Source organism: Hipposideros armiger, unplaced genomic scaffold (assembly GCF_001890085.2).
Source record: "Hipposideros armiger isolate ML-2016 unplaced genomic scaffold, ASM189008v1 scaffold_1056, whole genome shotgun sequence".
NCBI lineage: Eukaryota > Metazoa > Chordata > Mammalia > Chiroptera > Hipposideridae > Hipposideros > Hipposideros armiger.
Window position 1 is genome coordinate 455,476 of NW_017732406.1, and position 21,233 is coordinate 476,708.

The following is a 21,233-nucleotide window of genomic DNA, read 5'->3' on the forward strand; positions in this document are numbered from 1 at the left end:
GCAAAAGAGCTCTTTCCCAAACATGTTCTTAGGCTGAAAAGATGTTGGGGTTTTCCAAATGTTAGTTTTAGATATTATACCAAGCAAGGGAGGTTGGAGAATGTATGGTGTGCACTAGGACACTGTTCTCTTTATTTGAACTGTCTCAAGAGATGGTTAACCATAATGTATTTCAAGAATTTTTAGAGTTCTTTAATGATGCCTTTTTCAGCAAGAGCTATTTCTGGTTTTTAATTGCCTTTTCCTCCTCCTCTTCCTCCTCCTCCGTCTCCTTTTCCTTCTTCAAACAGTTACAATGTACTCACTGGCCAGTTTAGGAACAGAGTCATCAACACGAAAAGTTTTGGTGGTCAATGCAGAAAAGTGTTTAGTGGGGATGGACAAGTTCCCTACAGACTGAGCGGAAATATACTCTCCTATACATTTCAGGTACTTCATTACATTGATTTCATTTATTTCTAATCTGTGAATTATTGCCAGAGATCCTTATTTATATGCCTTTTTTTTTGGTATTTGTTGGAAGTTTACTTGTGCCTAATATGTGGTCAGTTCTTATAAGTGTTTTATATGGGCTTAAAAAGAATACATATCATGTAACTCTGGAGTACAGGGAAATGGTAACTTGTGTCATTTAAGCTGAAATATACTTTTGCTTCATTTTCTTTCTTTCTTTCTTTCTTTCTTTCTTTCTTTCTTTCTTTCTTTCTTTCTTTCTTTCTTTCTTTCTTTCTTTCTTTNTATTATCACTCTCAAAAGAAACCCCATATCCATTAGTAGTCACCCTCCAATCTTTCTGTCATCATAGATTCACCTGTTCTGGACGTTTCATATCAATCTAATCAGACCATAGGTGTTTTCTTTCTTTCTTTCTTTCTTTCTTTCTTTCTTTCTTTCTTTCTTTCTTTCTTTCTTTCTTTCTTTCTTTCTTTCTTTCTTTCTTTCTTTCTTTGTTTCTAAAAAGATTTTATTTGGGAATTGGGGAAGGGGAACAGTGTTGGGGAATCGGGGAAGCTAACAGCCAACTTGTTGTCCTTCAATCTTAGTTATGGAGGGCGCAGCTAGCTCAGCTCCAAGTCCAGTTACCATCCAGCCGCTCACTGGCATCTCACAGCCGCTCAGCTCAAAGTGCCATGTTCAGTTTTAGTTGTGGGTGGGTGTAACCCGCCATCCCATGTGGGAGTCAAACTGGAAACCTTGTTGTTAGGAGCACCTGCTCTCACCAGCTGAGCCATCCTGCCACTTGTTGGCAGCTGAATGGCAGCTCAGCTCAGTCGCAACTCACTGGCCCACGTGGGAATTGAACTGGCGACTCTGATGCTCAGAGCTCACACTCTTAACCAACTAAGCCACTCGGCTGGCCCACTTCATTTTCATTTTGCCTATGTTTCATGTGGGCCCAAGACCTTTGGTCTGTCCCTGTATGGGTGTTTGAAATCAAGGCCCTGGCCATGACTGGTATGATAATTTCCTTTCCACTGCTACAGTGTCATCTCACTTAAAAATGCTTTTATTCCCTTTTTAAAATTTATTTTTTAAATTAAATTTATTGGGATAACAATAGTTAGTAAAATTACATAGGTTTCAAGTATACATTTCTATAATACATCATCTATATATCATATTCTGTGCTCACCACCCAGAGTTCTTCCATCACCATATTCTTTTTTTTTAAATTATTTTATTATTAGTTTCAGGTGTACAAAACAATGCAACAGTTATCCTTTACACCCCTCACAGAGTAACAACCCTCCTCCAATGCCCTCCCACCCTCAATATCATACTTATCTATTACAATTCCATTGACTCCATTCCCACACTCTACTCCACATACTATGACTATATGTACATATAATTATAGTTGACATACAATATTATTCAACATCAGCTTCAGAAATACAGTGCAGTGGTCAGGCCTCTACACTATCTATGAAGTGGTCTCCCTAACAAGACATGAGTCCATCTGGCCCCCTAAAAAATATTTACAACATTATTGATTATATTCCCCAGACTGTCTTGTCTATCCCTGAGGCCATATTGTAGTTACCAATTTGTATTGTCTCGTCCCTTCCCCTTCTCCTTCATCCCCACCTGCTCCCAACTAGTAACCCTCAGTTTTTCCTCTGCATCACCTTAAATTGTGAAATATTTCATATATACAAAACAGTGTGTGGGGAATATAATCAACAATGTTGTAAAGACTATGTAAGGTGGCAGATGGGCACTGGACTTATCAAGGGGATCACTTCATAGACTGTGTAGATGCATGACCAATGTGCTGTACAACTGAAGCTGAAGTAGAATAATATTGTATGTCAACTGTAAGTATATCTATATCTATATCTATATCATCTATCTGTATCTATCTAGATATAGATAGATATATGTCACGGGAGGTGGAGTATAGCATAAGGAAGATAGTCAATAGTATTGTAACAGTTATATAAGATGTCAGAGGGGTAGTAGCTGGGGGGAGGGGGCGTTATCTCTTTGTGAGGGATGTAAATGTCTAAGTATTATGTTGCTGTGTACACCTGAAACTAAAAAAAAAAGTGTGAATAACATATACATGCAGTTTGAAGAAAACAAATAAAACAAATACCCACATATGCCCATCACCCACCTTAAGAAATAGAATATTACCAGTGACTTAAAGATTCCCATTTACCCCTCTCCAATCACATCCTCCCCACCCCCACTCCCCAGGCAATACTATTTTATATTTTATGTTAATCATTTCCTTGTTTTTCTGTATATGTTTATCCCCTACATCTTTGTCCCTAAATAAAAATTTGTAATTTAGTTTTGACTGTTTTTGGCCATTTATATAAATAACTCATAGAGTATATATTCTTCTATGGATTATTTTTTTCACTCAAGATTATGATTTTGAAATTTATTCATGCTGGTGTAGATGGCGTTTTTATTGCTGTCCCAATTTATTCTTGTGAAAATGCCTTGAACATTTTTGTGTATGAGTTCTACGCAAAATGAGGTAGGATTTCTCTAGGGCATACACCTGGAACTCGAATTGCTGCCTTATCTGTGATACCCGTTGCTAGGTCAAGTTCCCAACATGGATGTATCAATTTCTACTCCCAGCAGCAGTGTGGAAGGATGGCCTGTGTTCCGTATCCTTGTCAGTACTGCCTGACATTTAAATTTCTGTTGCTTGTGGTCTCAGGATCGCCTCTGGCTCTAGGCTTCTGTTGCTTGCATTCCATCTCTGTCATACACACCTAAACTCACCCTGTTCCTTGACTGCAGCACAAAATCTACGCGCACCAAAACAGCTATGGCTTTGGAGGACAGTCCTGAAGATATAGAGGAGAGGTTTTTCTGTTGCAATAATGCAAACACATTCAACAAAAGCAGTTGACCTCCTCCATCTTAACACGTCTTTCCTTCCACAGTCTCAAACAATGAAGTTTCTGGTCTCACCTGTGTTAGCGTCTAACTTTTTCTTTTCTTTTCGTTTTTCCCTTTCCTTTCTTTCCCTTCCCTTTCTTTCCCTTCCCTTCCCTTCCCTTCCCTTCCCTCATTTTTTCTTTTTGACTGCTGAGATTGCTTTTATCTTGGCATAGGTAATGCTTGTCAGACTCATCATCTGAGAGCATCTATTGAGCAGGTTCACAACTGCTCCTCCTCAGCCTAGCCTCTTTCGTGTTGTCCTCTTCCAAGATCTTGTCTCTCACTGCTTTCCTCCCTTCTTCCCAGAATGCCCAACATTTTGAATTCAGTATTTCTTAATTATTACTCCCAAAGTTGTAAACCAAAACTATTAGGATGTTCACCCGGAAGGGCCCTTGTTTACCAAAATTATCCCTTTCCAGAAAGCAGTTCTCATTATAAATAGCAAACTCACCATCCTCCAACTTACAATAGAATCAATTACATTTAAGTGTTATAGAATCATCAAAATGGAAAGTGAAACTGATCTGAAAAATTATTGTAGCTACCTATTTTTGAATATTTAGTGGCATCTACACTATTTTAGGCAATTTGTATAGATTAAATCTTTGGAAGGTAAATAAATATTTTAGTATTTTATATATGTCAAAATTGAGGCTCAGAGGACATCAGATGATTTGCTCTAAGTCACCAAATTAATAAGTAGTAGAGGTTGGACCCAGTCAGTCAGGCTTCACAGCCCTTTATTTCTCTACTGTATTTTACTCTCCCAATGTATTGTATTTAGTTGCTTTTCAATTCTAAATTCCATGTGGTGAATAATATCTATTGTAATTTAACCTGTGGCCAGAAGTGAGAACGTGAGATAAGCAATTGTAGAGAATTTTTTCTCCTTTTATTCCTAGGAGGATGTGCTGGTATCCTTTCATAATTATAAGCAGAAGAATTACAAAATTTGGAACAAATTTAGAAAGTTACAGAGCAGAGAAAATAATAAGGAAGAGAATATCTGACATAGGTGGAAGGTAGACATGCTGGAAGTCTGCAGCTTCTGAAGAAGAGGAATACATTAAAAACAGCATAATCCTAACATTTGTTTTCCTTAGCATGGCTTGATTTGTGGATTGGCATCTGAAATGCCTTTCCAATCACCAACTGTGTAGGTGTTTGTCAGAGCACAGGGAAACAATAGTCTGCTATTCGGTGAAGACTATAGATGTTTTGAGGATCCAGCCTGAGGGAAGTGAGGTGGAAGGAATAGGCAGGAAGTCAATCATTAAAGTGCTAAACCCAGGTGCAGATATGGAGGCAATGAATGTCCCCCATAGTTCAAATATATGACTGCTGGAATGTATTGAGGGTTCCACTGAGGTTGGAAATCATGAATAGACTTATAGTGACACCAGTCTGTAGTTGTGTGATTTTCCTATAGTAGTGGTAGGCAGTTTGGCTGTAAGCATTGAACCAGGGTTGGGTTTTTGCCAGGCAAATATAGTGGCGGGACATATCTAGGCAAGGAAGTTAAGTTCACTGGCAAGAGAATGGTTGAAGTCATAAACCACGAAGCCTAACCGCAACAGGAAGGAAGTGAAAAAATGAAGGTGCTGATAGGGAAACAGAGGGAAAATAAATTGATGAACTTATCTCTATGAAGCTGAATAACAGATATGGCCACAATAGAATGAGAATCAAAAGAGTAAGAGATATCAGAATGTAGAATGTTTGAATTTATGGTTTCAGAGGAAGAATCAGTTTGGGGGAATCCAGGATCTAAGCTGGAAGGAAGGGAGTATTAATTAAGGAAAATTTAAGAAGTTCTCACTACCTTGAAAAAAGGTGACTCTTGTGTGCAGAGTAGATGGGAGGGAGGAAATGCTGAACTAAGCAGCTAAGAGGCTTATTTGCATAAATTATAACCGAATTGGAAAGTGAAATCTACTACTGGATCACATAGAACATTCCAAAACAAAGTCCAAATGATTTAATTACTTCATATAATCTGTTTGCATCTCTGTTCCTCTCTATTAGACCAAAAAAAAAAAAGTCAAGAGCCAAATGCTTTGTAGTTCTTTGCTAGTGTAGCCTTGTTAATTTGCTCACTTCTGGGCTAAATATTGACGTTAAAGGAAAATGAAAGATTTTTTTACACAGATGTATTTTGTGAATCACTTGGGATTGCCATTATTGATACCATGTTTCTTGCTTAACAAAGAGTAATTATAAAGTTATTATACTCATACAGGCCTCGTCTTAATGAGAGGCAAAGTTGTTTTGTGTTAATGAAGAGCTTTGTCTTTGAGAGAAGATTGTATGAAGAAAGTATCCACATTATAGGATCTATGACAAAAGATTCTTGATTATAACCAACACTTTAATTCAGTTATAGCAAAATTTTTCATTTTCTTTATAGGTGAAAATAAATAATGATTTTAATTATGAATTTTACAACAGTAGCTGGTCTTATGTAAAGAGTACATCATCAAAATATTCATCATCTACCAAGGGAAAGTTTTTGTTTATGTCTTCATCTTCATCTTCATCTGGATATAATTCAAATTACAATGCAAACCAGAAGGAAAAGGTTAGTATGAAATATTATTTAACTTTTTCATATTTTACTGGTTTAAGTATTTCTAACATTAACAGAAGTGTATTTACCAAGAAGATCAGTTTCATTTTTTAAATAGGTCAATAGTATTTTCTTCAGAGAGACAATACAATATATTTCTTTAAAAGGTACAACCTTGGCTTGTTAATTCTCTTTGATATATTTATACTTTTTTATTTTTTCATTAAAGTATTTGTACCTATTTGAAAATCTTAAAAAAAACCCATTACTTTGAAATCTTCTAGTTAAAACTGTCTTAAATTTCTCATCTATGATTATTGATGCTAACACTTATTTTTAAGTGTTATAATTATAATTTTAAAAATACAATTAATATGTGCTTCCTAAATGCTAACACTAAAATCTTTTTTAGAAGGTGTGTGAAACTAAAAAATTTTAAAACACTTTATTACTTTTGAGATACCTAAATTTTCATATGAGGAAGTTAAAAACCTTATTTTGAGATTATTTTTTTGTTTTGAAACTTCAAAACTTTCATTTTGGGCCACCTGAAAAGTTGACATGGATTGTACTAACTGATCACTTACTGCTGAGAAAATTTTCAGGCTGGTCATCATTCACAATATGCATATTTTATCTTAAAGCCAGTAACTTGATTCATAAACCACACAAGGGAGGTATAAAAGAATATTGATTTTGTTTGTTTTATAATTAAGAAGCTGACTGTGAAAATAGGAGCTGTAAAAACATTTATCATCTCCATGTTCTATTGTTCACATAAGTGAGGATTTGGCATAAGGTAGATCTGTCTTGGACATCATTAAAAGATGCTTAATCAGAAGTATTTAAAATACCTCATTATAAAGTGGCTTAACTTGTAAATACACCAGTATTAGAGATAATTATACAGCCACCCTACCTCTAAGTCATTGTCAAGATATGGACCCTAGGGACACATTATTTTAACTACTTAATTGTGAGATTATTTAGCAATTAATGAAGTTGATTCTCTTTTTGTAGTTGAGGAGGGCATAACAACTGGTCTTGGGGTTTTAAAGCTCACGTATAGAAGAAATGACCATGATATCCCTCAGAGATTATTCCTACTTGGGATTTAAAAAATTCTTTTGATTGCCTTAAGTGAGTGGGTCCAAAATAGACCTAATCATGCATCTAAAATAAAAATTCTTATGGTCTGGGTTGGAGGTGGCAGTTGATGAGGATGGCATTGATGGAAACAAGGGACAGGGAAACTAAAACTCCTTTTATTCTTTCTTTTTCCCACAGAGCTATCAATTGTTGGTTGTTGAGAACACAGTGGAAGTGGCTCAGTTTATCAATAACAATCCAGAATTTTTACAACTTGCTGAGACCTTCTGGAAGGAACTCTTCTACCTTCCCTCTCTGTATGACTACAGTGCCTACCGAAAATTAATCGACACGTATGGGACACATTATCTGCAGTCTGGATCCTTAGGAGGAGAATACAAAGTTCTATTTTATGTGGACACAGACAAAATGAAACAAAATGGTAGAGTATTTAAAAAAATTGTTATAGAAAAACATTTCAAGGATTGTAATGGGGAAATAACATGTAGCTAACTTAAACTTTAGAGCTTTAAAGTAGGAGAAATAGAAATAAAATTGCAAAAGAATCCAAAGCTGCTAGAATCCACTATACTTTACTCAAAATCTTACAGGCTTTAAGAAAAGCCTGCCTACTCTTTTAGACAGTACCATGAAATGTGAATTAAACCATTATCATTATTGGCTATCTCCAGAGGGTATTGATTGGTATTTAGAATACTTTTTAACCTTTCCCATTTCTCAGATTGAATAATATTACTCAAGGAAAACTAATGAGGAATTTACTGTTATTGCAGAAATCAAGATGTTTTAAAGCAGCATTTTACTTATCTCTGTTCTTTAACACTCACATTCCTTTAAAAAATATGCTTGGGATAGCACAAGTTTGCTTGCTACCTAATTATACTTGTAACAATAGCTTAAATTTATTGGCTGCCTTCCTCACAACAGGTGAGTTATGTATGTTAGCAATGATCCCTACTATTACCCAGTGAGATAGCCATTATAATTCTTGTCCCACAGACTGAGAAACGGAGACTCAGTGCTATGAGAAGACTCATCAAAGGGCATATAGATCGTAAGGAGGTCTAACGGGCTCCAAAATCAGCTTAGTTTTTCCCTTATGCTATGTTGCTGCTAGAAATGCCTGATATTTGTTAGAATTGGGCATGCCACTGAGTTCATGCTTTGTTGATTTCACAATGAGAGTACAAACCTCATCAGCTGCCCCAATGTGGAAAGGGAGAGAGTGGTGTCTTAGTATCCTTTCCTCTTCTCCAGAGAACTTTGGGCCCTGGTTTACTTACGTTCCAAGTCAAATCTGCTCTGTCCCAACTTCGTCCTTAAGATGATGCCCACAATTTCTTCTTCATTCCTAATAATCTCTTCAGGATCTTTCTCATCAGCCACAATGCCCTAACAACCTCGCAGGAGAGTAAGACTTCTTACATGAGATTCAGAGACCTTGTAGCCTTCTCTTATGGGTGAATTACAACATTTTTCTGTGTTTCTGTTGGCTATTTTTCCATTGGGCTTAATTTTTACCAATTAACATTTAAGTGAATTTGAATTTTTCTAACCTCACAGGTTGGGAATAAATTGCACAAGCACAGGATTTTCTTTTCTTATTTTTTTTTCTTTTAGCAATGGCAGAGGCAATATTTTTTTGGAAAACTAATCCAGCAGGTGGCTTGATCTGAACTCAGTTTCACTGCCCTTTTTTTTTGCCCTTAGCATTTAAAAGAAATGGGGAGAATCTTTTCTAAGCTTCCCAAATTGGCAAAAGTTTCTTTTTTGAGTGAAAATTTTACTCTTGAGCAGTTTCTGTTCTTCTTAAAAGTTTTAGTTTAAATATAATCAAATCTTTTGGGATACAATATATGCCCCCATTTGTTCTTTCAGAAATATTGAGGTTATTATAATATGATTAGTAAAATTATATAAGAAAAATACATTTTCTCACTTTATTGTTTTCTATCCTTTAAAAAATGCATTTGATAATGAGAGAAATTGTCACATACTAAGGTTATGAGTCAGGGAAAGAAGATGTTAGACACCAGAGATATTGAAGATGTTAGAGATGGAGGCAGTAGAGCTAGGTAGGGTTTTATGAATTAATTACTGTAGAACCAGAACCCAACTTTTGGATTCTCCAATAGACGGGCTGGAGACCATCACATGCCTACTTTTATCTATTTGCTTGAGATGCTGACTATGGATGGGTGAAAGATGTCACTCTTTGGGGTGTTTAATTTCTGCTCCCTCTACAGTTTCATGTAGAAATCACCTCATATCCTTCCCTCTCTGGTCAAAGCTAATGGAAGCCAATATTTGCAGATCTATTTGAAAGTAACTTTCAGACCCACGATGCTTCATTCCTAAGTAGATGAATGCATCTGTTATTTTGTTTAATAACAAAAATCAAATGCCCCGTTTTCTGACGCTTGTCTCTTCTAGAGCACTTGACAGTGTACATATCATATCCCTCTTGATTAGATGGGCATAGTACTAGGAAACAACCTCTTAACAGCGCTCTTGGCTGCATTTCGAAGGTCTTCAACAAATGCAGAAATTAAGCACCTTTTAATTCTTTCCCCCCAGGTCTCAGTTCATTAAACATGAAGGGATGTTCTTCTTCAGATATCAAGTTTCTGTTTACATACTCAAACAAAAAATGCAAGAAGCTAGAAGATGCCCTAAAGTGGGCTTCAGGTAAATGGGAAGGGGCAATATATATTATAGCCTTTACCTCCCTCCCTCTCTCTTGTGGTTAATACCTGGTCTCCAAGGGCCTTGGACATGCTAGCAGGTGTCCTATTTTGTGTTTTTCATATATTTGGTTATTTTTGCCTCTGATCTCTATTTTATATGTTGTGGCAATGAGACTCACGAAGAGTGGACAGTTCACTGGTTATCTCCTGTGTACTGTAAATATGTCCTCAGTGTACACCACTTTTCTCCCCATCGTGACAGTTGGCAGACAAGCCTACTTGTCTGGAGAAGGTGCAGGTCCAGTCTGTGACATGGCTGCTCAGTGAAGTTCTTGGTGCGTGCTGCTGCTGCTGGTGGCAGAGCGGTAGGGAACAGGGTGTGCTAGTACTTGAGTGACTCAAGAAGGAAGTGGAAGGGTGAGCTGCTTTAGACTGTGTCTAGGTGCCATGGTAAAGAGTTGGAATTTCATTCTGATGAAAAGGGGTGCCGTTAAATGAATTAATACAGAGAGTGATTAAATGAAAGGATACAAGGATAAAGTTGTAGAGAAAGAAGTGGGACTGAGAAGGAAGAGTCTGATAGGATAAGAACCAGAAAAGATGAGTAACATGGAAAGGAAAGGAGAAAAAGAGGTCAACAGAGAGAAATGCTAGAGAGCAGTCAATAAGAAAAGGACTGAGGGCTCTTCATTGGATTTGGCAAATACCACCAAATTGCCTTAAAATGAAGAGATTCTTAGTGTGGTAGGGAGGGAAGCGAGACTGCAGTGCATTGAGTGAGGCCGTGGACTAAGCAGTATTTGAGCTTAGGTTCTCCTGGGGTGATGACAGATGCTGGGAAGAAGGTGAAGACTGACCTAGGTGCCAAAGTTCTCATCGAAGAAGTGGAGGTCCTTGGAATACTGGTAGATGACTCAAGGGAGACAGAGTAGTAAAACCAAGTTTTTTTACTCCATTGCTTCTTTCCTCAACTATATATGGAGCCCATAGGATGTGCCAGGAATTGTCCTAGGCACTGGGGATATAGCAGTGAATATGCCGGGGAACCTGCCTGCCTTCAAAGGGCTGACATGACAAAGGAGGAGGACAAGTTTTTGAACAAGATGGAAATATAATGATCTGGAAATAGAAGTGGAGATGGGAGCTTTGGAAAGATGTTGACATCAGTCACTAGGTGGACTGGTGATTGGAAGCTGCTCATCAATTTCATTTTATTTTGTATTTAAAGACACATAACATTAAGTGCCCAGCACAGTTTTAAGTGATTTACAAAAATGAACCAATATAGTCCTCCTACCTAAGACTTAGGGATTATTCATAGTCCCATTGTACAGACATGGACACTGAGGCACAGAAAGGTTATCCAAGGTCATGGTTGGTAAGCATCAGACACGAGACAGAGATGCATAAATTTGGCTCACAATTTTGGTTCTTTGCTGTTGCACCAGGCTGATTGTTTAAAGGAAGAGGACCAGCTGGAGCAGAGCACTCACTGGGGTGTGGACAAGGAGGTGACAGGCTTAAAAATAAATACAAAAACGGAGTTTTTAGAGTCTGTAGTTTGTCAACAGGGGTTCCAGTTAAGGCAGTGACTCCCAAACATAAGTATGCACGAGGATGACCTGGGGTAGCCTGTTAAAATGCTGATTTCAAGGCTTTCCTCTCAGTTATCCTGTCACAGGTCTTGGGTGGAGCTCAGAAATCTGCAGTCGCTCCAGAGGATTCTGATTTAGGTAGTTCAGGGACTGAACTTCATGATATACTTCATGAAAAGGGTGACTACTTGCATATTAAAAAATAGCTAACAATGAGAATGAGGAAGGACTTCAGGCAATTTATTAAAAATATCAGGCTTTCATAATTTCTGATGCTAACAGTACCGTTTTTGAATTTGCAAACTTTTCTGATACTTTTATGAAATTATAAAATTTAGTTAAAAGAAAGGACATACAAATCATCCCAAATCTGATCTGTAAGTTAGGAATTTCTGGTCATGACCAGTGTAAAAATCAATTAAAAATCGAGATTAAAATATTTCTGAAATTATAAGGCACATGAAAAAAATATTCATTAGTATTCATACTTTTTAGAACACTTTCTGTGTGTTACTGTATGCCTGTTACTTAATAGCTTTTTTGCTTAGTTAGTGTTTCAGATACAATGAACTTTCCCCCACAGCATTTTATTATGAAAATTTTTAAACATACAGGAAAGTGGAAGGAACAGAATAATAAACACCGATATACCTACCTCCACTATGTGACATTTATTATTTTGACATTTTGCTTTATATATCTATATGTAATGTTGACTATTTAATATTATGTATTTAAAATATTTGTAATATTTTTTGAATCATTTGGAAGTAATATCTTGATGCTTCATCCCTAAATACATAGATGTATCTTCCAAAAAGCATACATAACATTCTTTTTACACTAAGCACATTAATAATATAAACAATAAACCCCTAATGTCATCTATTGTCAGGTAATGGCTACTTTTCTTTTCTCTTTATATTTTAATAGACTTTTTTTTTTAGGGTAGTTTAGGTTCACAGCATAATTAACCAGAAAGTACAGAGCCTTCCTGTATCTCCTTCCCCACACAGGCACGGCCTCCCCGCTCTCAGCATCCAGGGCCACAGTGGTACATTTGTTACAATTGATGAACCTACATTGACACATTATCATCACTCAAAGTTCACATGAGGGTTCACTCTCGGTGTTGTACTTCCTATGGGTTTAGGCAAATGTACAATGACATGTGTCCACCATTATAGTATCGTAGAGAACAATTTCACCGCCCTAAAAATCCTCTGTAGTCCACCTAATTCATTTCTCCTACCACCCACCTATGGCCACCACTGAGCTTTTTTACTGTCTCCATGGTTTTGCCTTTCTCAGAATGTCATTCAGTTGGATGGGATGTGTTTTAATACTTGATAAACTTTTCACTTTTATGTTCTCATTTTCATTTTCATTTGTGCACCCTGACTTTATGTGATATCTCCTTGTGTAGGAACTCAGGGCAGTACGTTGCGAGGGGACCCATTTGTCAGAGGGGGACGCTTAAACTTGGTGTCTGGCCTGAGTTTCCTGGAGCTGGACAACCCTGCCGGAAACAAACAACGATATAGTTCCTGGGCAGGATCTGTGACTGATCTTCCCCAAGTCATAAAACAAAAGGTATGTGATGGTCTGTTTAAAGCAGCAGAAAATAGTCATGTTGATTTGCTCTGGGAAAAGGAGATGAAATCAAGATGGTGAAACAGAGAAGGCTGTAATTAGCATTTTCTGTATCCCAAATATGTTTTATATGGTAAAATGAATGCGTATATGGTAATAAGAAACAGGTTTCTTATCTTGTATGTCCATATTTCTGTTGTAAAGGTTAAATGTCCTGAAACTCCCAAGAGAAACTGGTGACAAAATTTGCATTTTAAGCTTTTGATCTAAATTTGATTATTTTTCTTGTTCTCTTAAGTCAGAGGAATTATAGGTTCTTGCAGGAGGAGGTAAGTAGGCTTGTTACATTTGTCAGATCACCTTTCTTCCTGTGGTCATGGCCTGTAGGCTCCTGGAGTCATGTAAATTAAGATAGAGACAATTTGGTTAGCAGGATTTTAGGATGTTTTGAACGCAGTCAGTTCTTTTGTAAGACAACAAATGTGCTCCTAAAAATCAGAGAGCTAGGCAAAATTGCACAATAGAAAGACCATAAGATTTATGGGAAAAATGGGGTTAGAGACACAACCCTCAGAAACTTAATCTGTGACACTCATTAAAAAAAAGAAGATAGGGACCAAAAACACCATAAAAAAACACAAAACAGTAGCACAGTTTCATACAAGTTAAATTGTTAAGAAATGCATATACTACAAAAAAAAGTGGCACATTACCTAGAAAAAGATCTGAAGCTTGTTGGATGATGGAACAGTTACAGCTTGTGAGTTATTGTGAAGTGGTAGAAGAACAATCAGAAATGACAGATGGTTGTAACACCAGATGTGGATGGGTGTAGTTTATTACACAGGTTGTGAGCTAGAGGATGTTTGAGGTGTTTGTGTGTGTGCATTTTGTGTATTCTTATGTGGTTTGGTTCAGTTGTATCCATTTGTTTGTGTTTACCTGGTGTTTCTTGTGGACAAAATTGTACATAAGAAAACACAAAATTTGTGGTACGCTCATGTTGTCCACTAATGTAACAATCTTAGTAGAACAAATTCACATTTTCAAAACAAAGGCTATAGCAGAATTGAGTCTATGATCGAGTCCCTGCCATGGAAGTCGAGTAATGTCCCAGGTGAACCTTGACTTTCAGAGATTAAGAAACTTGGATGCATTTTATAAATTCAAAAGTTGCAGTATTTCTATCTGAAACTCATATAAAAATTATGAAAAAAATAAACTTCTGATTCGATAAAAAAATAATTGCAATGTTTCTCAAGTTACCCTCCTACACCATAGTGCATTCACTTGTTTCCTAATAAGGATATAAGGGGGAGGGGAGTTTTCCCCAGGAAGTCTTATATTAAAATGCCATTCATTAATATTCAGAATGGCCTATTTTCATTGTCAATATCCCATACAAATTTTTAAAAATCCTAAATTGTTAATTAGGGAAAAATAGACATTCTTTTCTATTCTCAACTGCACTTTTTCGCATAGGACTGTAACTGTCATAGCTGGCTATGCTAACTTATTAGCTGGACAGGAAAAGAATAGAGAAAGTAGAGACACAGATACATGACCACGCAATGCCATCCAGTTCAGAAGAGCATGGGCAGAGATGGAGGGAATGTGACTGACTCTCTGAGTTAATCTCCACACTTGCAGTGATGTGCTGCAGCCAGCTTCTATTGACTCTCAGAAGCCAGTGGTGCTGATCTCTTCCCAGCTCCGTGCTCAGTGATGTCATGGAGGTAGCCTGAAATCAGCCATGGTGACAGTACTTACACTGCAGAAACTGGCAAATGGTACAAAACAGGTTTTTTGTTCCTGGGAGAGTAGATTGTTAAAGCTTAGTCACACATCTATGGTCTCGAAGCTGCTTCTCATCAGACATAGCCAACACAGAGGAATAATGCCCACCTGTTTTAAACTTCTTCAGGGAGAAAGAGTCATAGTCTCCACTAGAGACACATGTTAAGTTTCCCAGAGTCAGGAGATTTAATCTTACATTTAACTGCACTTGCTTCTTTAGTGTAATTTAAGTGTATTCTTTTGTCCTCTGAAAGGGTGGAAATGTATTGCCTTTGAAATCATCTTTCAATAACTACTAGAAAATGAATGTCCTTTTTTTTTTTTTCAAACTTTGTTGGGTAACAAGTGTGTTTTTCCAGGACCCATCAGCTCCAAGTCAAGTCGTTTTTTTTCAATCTAGCTGTGGAGGGCGCAGCTCAGTGGCTCATGTGGGAATCGCACCGGCAACCTTGGTGTTAAGAGCCTGCACTCTAACCACCTGAGCTAACTGATTGTCCCCGTTGGTTTTTAAAAATTTTATGCATGCATACAAAATACAAACAATATTTCTCCCCTATCTGGTCAGAGTTTTCCTTAAGTTTGTCTTGCGAAGAAAGTGAATTACTTTCTCTTTTTATTTGAACAAGAAATAATTGGAATTAACGTGAGTGGCTTTTGATTTTGTTTTAATGGGGAATGAGGCTAAATGCCAAAAGGAAAATATTCTTGCCTAAAATCCTGATTTCTGACTGTGATGTCCTTATCTTTATAGCTGACACCTTTGTATGAGCTGGTAAAGGAAGTACCTTGTGCCGCTGTGAAAAGGCTATACCTGAAACGGGCTCTTGAGGAATACCTGGATGAATTTGACTCCTGCCACTGCCGGCCTTGTCAAAATGGTGGCATTGCCACTGTTCAGGGGACCCAGTGTCAGTGCCACTGCAAACCATACACATTTGGTGTGGCATGTGAACGCGGAGAACTCGTAGAGGGTGAAGCCGGTCAGTGCACTGAATTTTCTCTAGTTATGCTGGACCCATTGGAAAGGGTCCCCTCTGGTCCCTGAGACTGCACTTCTTTGTTTATGGAGAGGTGGAAGCCTAACTGGGCATTTTAATTTAGTAACTCCCTCCCTTTTCCACTTCTGGATTATAGCTACTGGGGTCAAGACCCTTTGCTGTCTCTGTTTTTCTGTCTGAATTAATAGGCTCACCCTGCCCACCATTCCCCATTCTTCATTAGAGTAGATTCATGCCTAAAACACCTCTGTCCTTCCATAGTCATCTCATTAAGGTTGGCTTTGCATTGCCTAACTTTCCAATGGCAAGTGCTTTGAAACATCTCTATTTCTATTTTGTATTATGTCCCGTCAATCAATTGTTTTTATATTTATTTACGTATCCCTCTCCTCTAGAAAGCTCATTTCTTAAGAGCAGGACTGTTTGATTCTTTTCTTTATTCCCAGAGCCTGACATAGGGCTTGGCTCATAGAAGTCATTTAATAAATGTTCGATAAATGAATAAATACGTGAATAAACTATGGTTGCTTATAGACAAGCATCAGGAAGGTGTCCTTGCCTCCACATGTCTTCCCAAGTGGACTGTTCTGGCAAATTGAAATCCCACCACTGATTCATTCCTCTGTGGCTTGGATTTCTAGTTATTTAATAAAATGGAAACTTCCCCTTCTTTTAAGGAATAGGACAGCAGTTATAATATGTCAAGCTATTATTACCTGTTATTAATATATTCAGGGGACTACTTTATTAACTCAGTAATTATGGAAGAAAGCAGAAGGGAGATTATGGGAAAATATTATACAAATTAGTTTGGGTGTTTGTGACACTGGGGAGTTGGGAGCAAAGAGAGATGTAGGTCACATAGTAGAAATAGCTGAGGAGCAGTACACACACCCATGTATTATTAGAAAATAATGCTTTGGGGAATGGTTTCTGAGATCAGTTCCTAAGTAGGAAAACAAAACTCTTAGAATATTGTACAAGTTCTCTCTTGCCTTGGAATTTCAATTTGCCAAGGACTATGATGGGGGAAAATACTAAAAATGCTGTGAGTCATGAATTGGCACCGAGGTAGAAGGTGGCCAGGGTGGGCTGAGGAAGTGTCTTGTATACTATGGAGAAGGATGCTGACAAGAGGCAAAGGCATTTCTCCTACTTACACATTTCCTTGTTTTGTACAGTGCTAGGCCCGCCCTGGGGTTGGCAGCCTGAAGTACCCAGGACATCATGTCCTTCTCATGCCCTGTCACTTCTTCAACAATAGGAAGTTATTTGCCTTATTGAGAGACTGTGGGGTGATGAAAAGGGCCTGAGCTCAGCCATAAGACCAGGTTCCAGTCTGGATGTGGCTCTTGGCAGCCATTACCGCACTGGGCATGACATTTAACCAATTTGTGTTAGCTTCCACGCCTATCAAATGAGAATGGTAGCAGACCTCCTGCCCACCTGAATTCATTTTTGTGAGAAGCAAATAGATGATATCATGCATGTGAAGGTGCTTTGAAACAGTTGTAAAATAATAAACACATTTAAGATATTATTGCAAGAAATTCGTTAATGCAGCCTTAACATGGACAAGCCTAGTCAGTGTGCAGGGACACTTTGGCCATTGTCGACGACCTCAGTAAATAGTGAAGGTAATAAGGACCGTCCTCTCCCCCAATGACCACATGACCAGGAAGCTTAGCACGAAATGCTGACCTCTTCCTCTCCATGTACTTTCTAAACAACCTCTCTGTTATCATACAGGAGGGGTTGATGGACAGTGGAGTTGCTGGTCCTCTTGGGGCCCCTGTGTTCAAGGAAAGAAAACAAGGAGCCGAGAATGCAATAACCCACCTCCCAGTGGCGGTGGGAAATCCTGTATTGGAGAAACGTCAGAAAGTAGACAGTGTGGAGACGAGGAAGAGGAGCTGAAACACCTTCGGTAATGGAGACCGGACCTCCTGCGATTGCACAGAACACGGTGGTCTCTGCAGTACATGTGGGATATGGGATGGCTGCTACTAAAAGATTTAAAAGTTACATGGCGATGTTAATCAGGGACTGCTTAGTCTCTAGCACTGGGGTCAGCTGAAGGAGGGAGGCATGTTTGTAGCCACCTTGCACTTGTGTTTCAAGTTTTCCTGATACATCGTTCCAGAAGGCTGGGTATCGGGAGGCAGTGTGGCCTGGTAGACATGAGCAACAGCATCAAGCACATCTGCCAACCTACTTGCTGTGTGACCTTGGGCAAGTTACTTGCCACACCTCTAAAATTAGGACAATAATAGTGGATAAAATGATAATTGTCAGACTTAAATGAGATTAAGCGTGTAAAGTGATTAGCACAGTGCCTGGCACATAGTAAGCATTCAATAATAATTGTATAACTTTTCAGACATACTATTTATTTATTTATTTATTTTGGATTAAGCATAAGGCAAGAGTCTTGAGATGGCTAATATCCATTTTTTTTAAATAAAAAGATTTTTATTTAAGGAATTTCACATATTGTGATACCTTCCACTGCTTTAGTTCCTCCTGGGTTTGAATTATAATCTTCAGGATAGCTCTTTATGCTCAGTCCGCAGTTGTCATGTCAGTTAGTCCACAATTCTCTTAGTTGAGCTTTTTTGATCTCCACTTGAGTATGGACGTACTTCAAAAGTTCCCACCTGTAATCTTTAGGACCCAGTTTCTTTTTTTAAAAATTTTTATTGGGGAACAGCCATGGTCATTGGTTACATGTTGCTTTCATGCTACAATGGCATAGTTGACTCATTTAAGGAGGGCACAGCTCACAGTGGCCCATGCAGGGATCGAACCAGCAACCTTGGTGTTATCAGCACCACGCTCTAACCAACTGAGCTGACTGGTCACCCCTGGGGTCCAGTTTCTTTAAGCAATCTACTTTAGGGCCCTAGAAGTTAAATTGTAGGAAGCATGTTGCTATTTTGGCACCTGATCTAAAATATATTATTCCTTAATTGTTTCTAATACTGAAAAGTCTTGTTACATTCAGTTTTTATTCATGATCTTGGCTAGAAATGTTACAGGTGTCATTGTCCCCACTGCAATATACTTATAGCAATGGAAGTATGACCTGTGTCTCAGTGTAGCCACTTGTGATGGCTAATATCGTGACTGATTAGCCCAGTTGTCTGACACTAGTTTGCCAGGACCTTGGAAAAACTATCTCAAAAATGCTTAGTTGTTGACTCATACCCCAGGGTCAGAATTCTTTATGACACACCCCACTGTTGTACACTGTCCTTACTAACCTCTTCTGATCAGGGACTGACAAAAGTTCTAGTCAGATAATTTGAAGGTCATGTGAGTTGAAGAAAGATGTGATACTTGGGTTTCTGGGAGAAGCACAGGGAGATGCAATGCCTCATTCCTAAATCTTTGGTGCCTCATAATCTGCCAGTGAGCAGTATCGCTTGTCTGAGGAAGGTGGCAACCATATGGAATTATGGTAGGAGGAGAATGCTGGCTGCAGGGTACACATCTCTGGGAAGGTGAGGTCTCGGAGGAGGCCTCTGCCTGTGTGGGTATATTTCCAGGCCTTTAGACATAAAGCTGGAGGAAAGGGGAATCCTAAGGAATGCAGAGAAGGAATTTTCACTCCTCTTGGTGCGCAAGGAGGGGAAATCCCTTCCTCAGCCCAAAGAAGAAAACGATGATCAATACTTCACATTTCTGAGTTTCCTTGGAGTGTGGCAAGAGCATAAGGAACTCAGCTCAGAAGAAGGCAACACTCACAGGCTCTTTCTAATACTTTCCATCAGATTTCATATCTCTGGAGTAGAGATAATGTTGGTGGTATATTGACCTCAGAGGCATTATTGAAAACCATTTTTTAATGATGAATGTCATTGTTATCACTATTATTATTATTATTATTGTTATTATTATTATTATTTAGCTCCCCTTAGAAATTGCCTTGTGAGCAGTAGAAAAAGCATGGTTTTAGGAGCCTAAGTGATTAGACATGAATCCAGCCTTGGTATTTTTTACTTTATAACCTTGGATAAGTTATTCAAACTTTCCAGCCTTTGTTTTCTCCACATTATTTTGCAGGATTACTGTGAATGTGAAGTGAGGCAACACACATTTGTAGAGCAACTGCCAAAATGCCAAACACACAGTAAATGCATAATCAAAAGTAGTTATTTTTTTGTGTTACCTCTTTTGCAGGATCACTAACTCCGATTACCTATTTTTAACACAGAATTAATTCTGTGTCAAAGGCATTTCAGAAGTAAACAGTAGGACAAAAAGTAGGTCTGAGACAGGTGACCTCTAGAAATCACATAAAGGAGGTGTGTTGTCCAATGACTTTTGTTTACTTTTCTCTTCTTTCTGCTGGTTTTTCCTACTGCTAACCTAGTAGTTATCTTCTGAAAACTTGAGTTTACTATCACAGGATGTGATCAGATCTTAGGTCCTGACAATGACAAAAATATCACAACATTTACATGAATGGAGTCCCTTCAGATGCAAATGAAAAATTCACTGTGGTGCAAAACATTTACTGTACTGTGGAATCCCATCACATTAATTATGTTTTGTTTCCTTTTCCTTCCAGATTGCTTGAACCACATTGTTTTTCTTTATCTTTGGTTCCAAAGGATTTCTGTCCATCACCTCCTGCCTTGGAACATGGATTTGTTCAAGTTAGTTATGAAAGATATATATTTTTCCTTTAGATATATATATTCTTTCCTCCAAGTTCTACCTCTTTACTGTTGTCATAATCCATGTCCTTCTTCCGTGATGGAATAGTGCTAAAAATATTTTATGTGTGCATTTTAGTTTCAGCGGTGAGGGTTTTCGATTGTGACTTTTGATTTTTGGCCCACGGTGATTAGGAATCTGTATGTCTCCTGTGGTTTGTTAAATCAATACTGCTGCCCACTGCATTAGAAATGTCATCATGCCAGAGGACTGCTAACCATTTCCATTTCCACTAAAATAGAAATCTATAAGCAAGTTCTTCAACGTGAGAACTTTCCCTTTTCTTGCCCCGAAAGAAGTCTTTTTTTTTTAATCTTTCATAAATATGAGGTTTGGGATGAAGTATTAGGTTTACTCCAGGAGCCAGTAAGACAGTTAGCTAGTTTTAGTGAGATATGGGTCGCTGCACTTTGGGCAATTTTCTTGTTTAGGAAGGAACACGGGGCATCTGCCACTTGTCATTCCAGGGAATTTTCTTGGCTTCGGGGCCATGTTAATTCATGCTCTTTTCACTCCTTGTTATGATGAGGCTTGGACCCCAGCCCCAGTGAAGTCTCTTCCTGGCTCACACAGGAGATTTTGTTCATCAGGACTGGTTTAGTGTTGCCAGCCTTGCCGTCTCTATGAATGAATTTGCCTCTCAAGTTCTAGGTCCTAGAACATAGACTCACTGAAATTTTGCTGAAGTTTTCCCTAATGTAGGTACTGTTGGGAGTGTGTGTGTGTGTGTGTGTGTGTGTGTGTGTGTGTGTGT

General features: G+C 38.2%; 1 protein-coding gene across 1 annotated transcript in view; it reads left to right on the forward strand.

Moving 5' to 3' along the window:
- The window catches only part of C7 (complement C7), a 47,769-nt gene that overhangs the window by 11,439 nt on the left and 15,097 nt on the right, over positions 1 to 21,233 (forward strand). Inside the window, exons 6-13 of the mRNA XM_019631977.1 lie at positions 291 to 429; positions 5,819 to 5,989; positions 7,265 to 7,508; positions 9,665 to 9,775; positions 12,796 to 12,962; positions 15,511 to 15,739; positions 17,507 to 17,684; positions 20,331 to 20,418. Of these exons, the coding sequence (XP_019487522.1) occupies positions 291 to 429; positions 5,819 to 5,989; positions 7,265 to 7,508; positions 9,665 to 9,775; positions 12,796 to 12,962; positions 15,511 to 15,739; positions 17,507 to 17,684; positions 20,331 to 20,418 (1,327 nt within the window). The remainder of the gene's footprint in view (positions 1 to 290; positions 430 to 5,818; positions 5,990 to 7,264; positions 7,509 to 9,664; positions 9,776 to 12,795; positions 12,963 to 15,510; positions 15,740 to 17,506; positions 17,685 to 20,330; positions 20,419 to 21,233) is intronic.